Source organism: Palaemon carinicauda, chromosome 3 (genome assembly GCF_036898095.1).
Source record: "Palaemon carinicauda isolate YSFRI2023 chromosome 3, ASM3689809v2, whole genome shotgun sequence".
NCBI classification, from domain to species: domain Eukaryota; kingdom Metazoa; phylum Arthropoda; class Malacostraca; order Decapoda; family Palaemonidae; genus Palaemon; species Palaemon carinicauda.
This window is the reverse complement of record NC_090727.1, coordinates 128374826-128377313: the sequence shown is the minus strand read 5'-3', so window position 1 is coordinate 128377313 and position 2488 is coordinate 128374826. Positions and strand designations below refer to the sequence as shown.

Below are 2488 nucleotides of genomic sequence, written 5' to 3'. Positions count from 1 at the left end.
CGTGATAAAGAAAAATATCAGATTTTACAAGAGAAAAATACTGCATATTTTAATAACCGACATATGTAAACTCGAAAAAAACAATTATTCAAATTTGAAATACCTCAAATATCGGCACTTTAAAAATCTTCAACATCGGCTATAAAACCAACTCGGAACTTGATTAGGTATAGCTATTCCCAAGATTATTTTTAGTTTGCTCCAAGAAAACTAAATCAAGATGATATTCTTCAACTTAACTTTGCTGGGATTCTTCGTGTTCCTACGCCATAAGATGAACTGGATGACTAGATGCCCGGCGAGATTCGGCTGCAGTCTTGTGAGGGTAATGAAGAATTTCTGGAACTACCTACTTCACAACATTCATATTCTGAGGACTACATGCAGCATGGAAACTAGCCGCCCGGCGAGCTTCGGATGCAGATTATTCGACAGAATGAAGATTAGATCTGAGGAAAACTATGTGATCGGGCTGCCGTATGCTTTCCTTGAAAAGTGTATCGGCGAAAAACTTGGCCGAGGAGCGTATGGAAACGTACACGCTCTTCATGGCGCACTCGAAGGACTGGCTTTGAAGACTTTCAACGCTGCCCTAATTCGGAAGGATGATTTTGAACGTGAAGTTAAAATCATGCAAAGTCTTAAAGATCTGAAGATTCCTACTATCGTTGCTGTCTGCGAAGCCCCATACGCCATCATCATGTCGAAACACGAGAAAACTTTAGCGGAATGGATCTACTCTGAGCGTCCAACACCAAAGGAAGTGCTTGATGTCGCCATTCAAGTGGCCTTGATACTTAAAGAAATGCATAGCAGAAATTTATGTCATAACGACCTTAAGGAGGATAATGTAATGATCGACACCACGGATAACGGTAAGACGGCAATCCTTATTGATTTTGGACTCGCAAGACCTGTTGGAACAATAGTGTTCCCGTTAGAGCCGACAAAACAAAACATTGCCACAGCTTTGGAGGAACATAAGGCCTTTGAGTTCTACGCGCCGCTTCTTTTCGTAGGCGGACGCTGAATCTGTCTGCCTCTCTCTCTCTCTCTCTCTCTCTCTCTCTCTCTCTCTCTCTCTCTCTCTCTCTCTCTCTCTCTCTCTAATTAACTTTCTCTCTCTAATTCTGTTAGTTTGTCTCTAAATCTCTGTTCGTCTGTCTCTCTAAATCTCTTGTCTCTCTCTAAATCTCTTGTCTCTCACTCTCTCTAAATGTTTCTGTCTGTCTCTCTAAATGTTCTGTCTCTGTCTCTAAATCTGTTCATTTCTCTCTCTAAATCTGTTCATATCTCTCTCTAAATCGCTGTTGTCTGTCTCTAAATCTGTTCGTCTGTCTCTCTCTCTCTCGTCTCTCTCTCTCTCTCTAAATCTCGTCTTCAACAGACGCGTATTCATTCGCAAGTCTCCTGATATGGTGTTTGAAAATGGTGAAGTTTGGAAATACTAGACTTGAGAGAATTCTTGAAGAGTATAAGGTGTCCGTTGGTGATACCGGCTCAGTTGATGAGCTTCTTTTAGAATTGCTCCTTTTGTATTACGAAGGTAATAAATGAACTTTGTAATGAAATACTTTTTTATTTTTATTTTAGGAATTAAAGTCTCTATTTTATTTATTACTTCCCATAAGAAATTGAAGTAAATATTATTTATTAGGAAATGTTATTATGTATTGTTTCTTGTACTAATAAATTTTGTTTTGAAATGTAAGCTGTTTAAATCTTCCTGATTTCAGAGATCTATGATTTAGTCCAAAAAAAAAAAAACTACAATATTTTAAGAACTTTAACTACATTAGAATAAATCTTTCATAAATAAACTATATAAACCTCAGAAAACAAGAGGAAAAGAAATAGGATAAAATAGTGTGGTACAAAAGAGTATCTTCTATTGAAGTCAATAATGACATCCATTATCAAAGTAAAAATTTCTCCTATTTTCCCCCCCGAGGACACCTTGAAGATTCCTATCGTACTGATACATTTGTGATTTTTCTCTCTCTCTCTCTCTCTCTCTCTCTCTCTCTCTCTCTCTCTCTGAAGACTTCTTACCTGAAGACATACTGAGTTTGACGAGTTTCAGCAAGCTCTCTCTCTCTCTCTCTCTCTCTCTCTCTCTCTCTCTCTCTCTCTCTCTCTCTCTCTCTCTCTGGAGCCTTCTTACCTGAAGACATGCTGAAGTCTGACGACAGTTTCATGTCTTCAGGTAAGAAGGCTCTCTCTCTCTCTCTCTCTCTCTCTCTCTCTCTCTCTCTCTCTCTCTCTCTCTCTCTGGAGCCTTCTTACCTGAAGACATGCTGAAGTCTGACGACAGTTTCAGCATGTCTTCAGGTAAGAAGGCTCTCTCTCTCTCTCTCTCTCTCTCTCTCTCTCTCTCTCTCTCTCTCTCTCTCTCTGGAGCCTTCTTACCTGAAGACATGCTGAAGTCTGACGACAGTTTCAGCACTCTCTCTCTCTCTCTCTCTCTCCTCTCTCTCTCTCTCTCTCT

The 2488-nt window shown here is 39.6% G+C and overlaps 1 protein-coding gene across 1 annotated transcript; it reads left to right on the top strand.

The window, feature by feature from the left end:
* Window positions 1-436: 436 nt before the first annotated feature.
* On the top strand, window positions 437-1030 carry LOC137634092 (probable serine/threonine-protein kinase SCO3848). Its single transcript, XM_068366316.1, has one exon. It carries the CDS (start codon window positions 437-439, stop codon window positions 1028-1030), a length of 594 nt encoding a protein of 197 aa, XP_068222417.1.
* Window positions 1031-2488: the final 1458 nt, after the last annotated feature.

Coding starts and splice junctions, on each gene's coding strand:
- LOC137634092 (XM_068366316.1), top strand. CDS start 437: ATGAAGATTAGATCTGAGGAAAACTATGTGATCGGGCTGCCGTATGCT.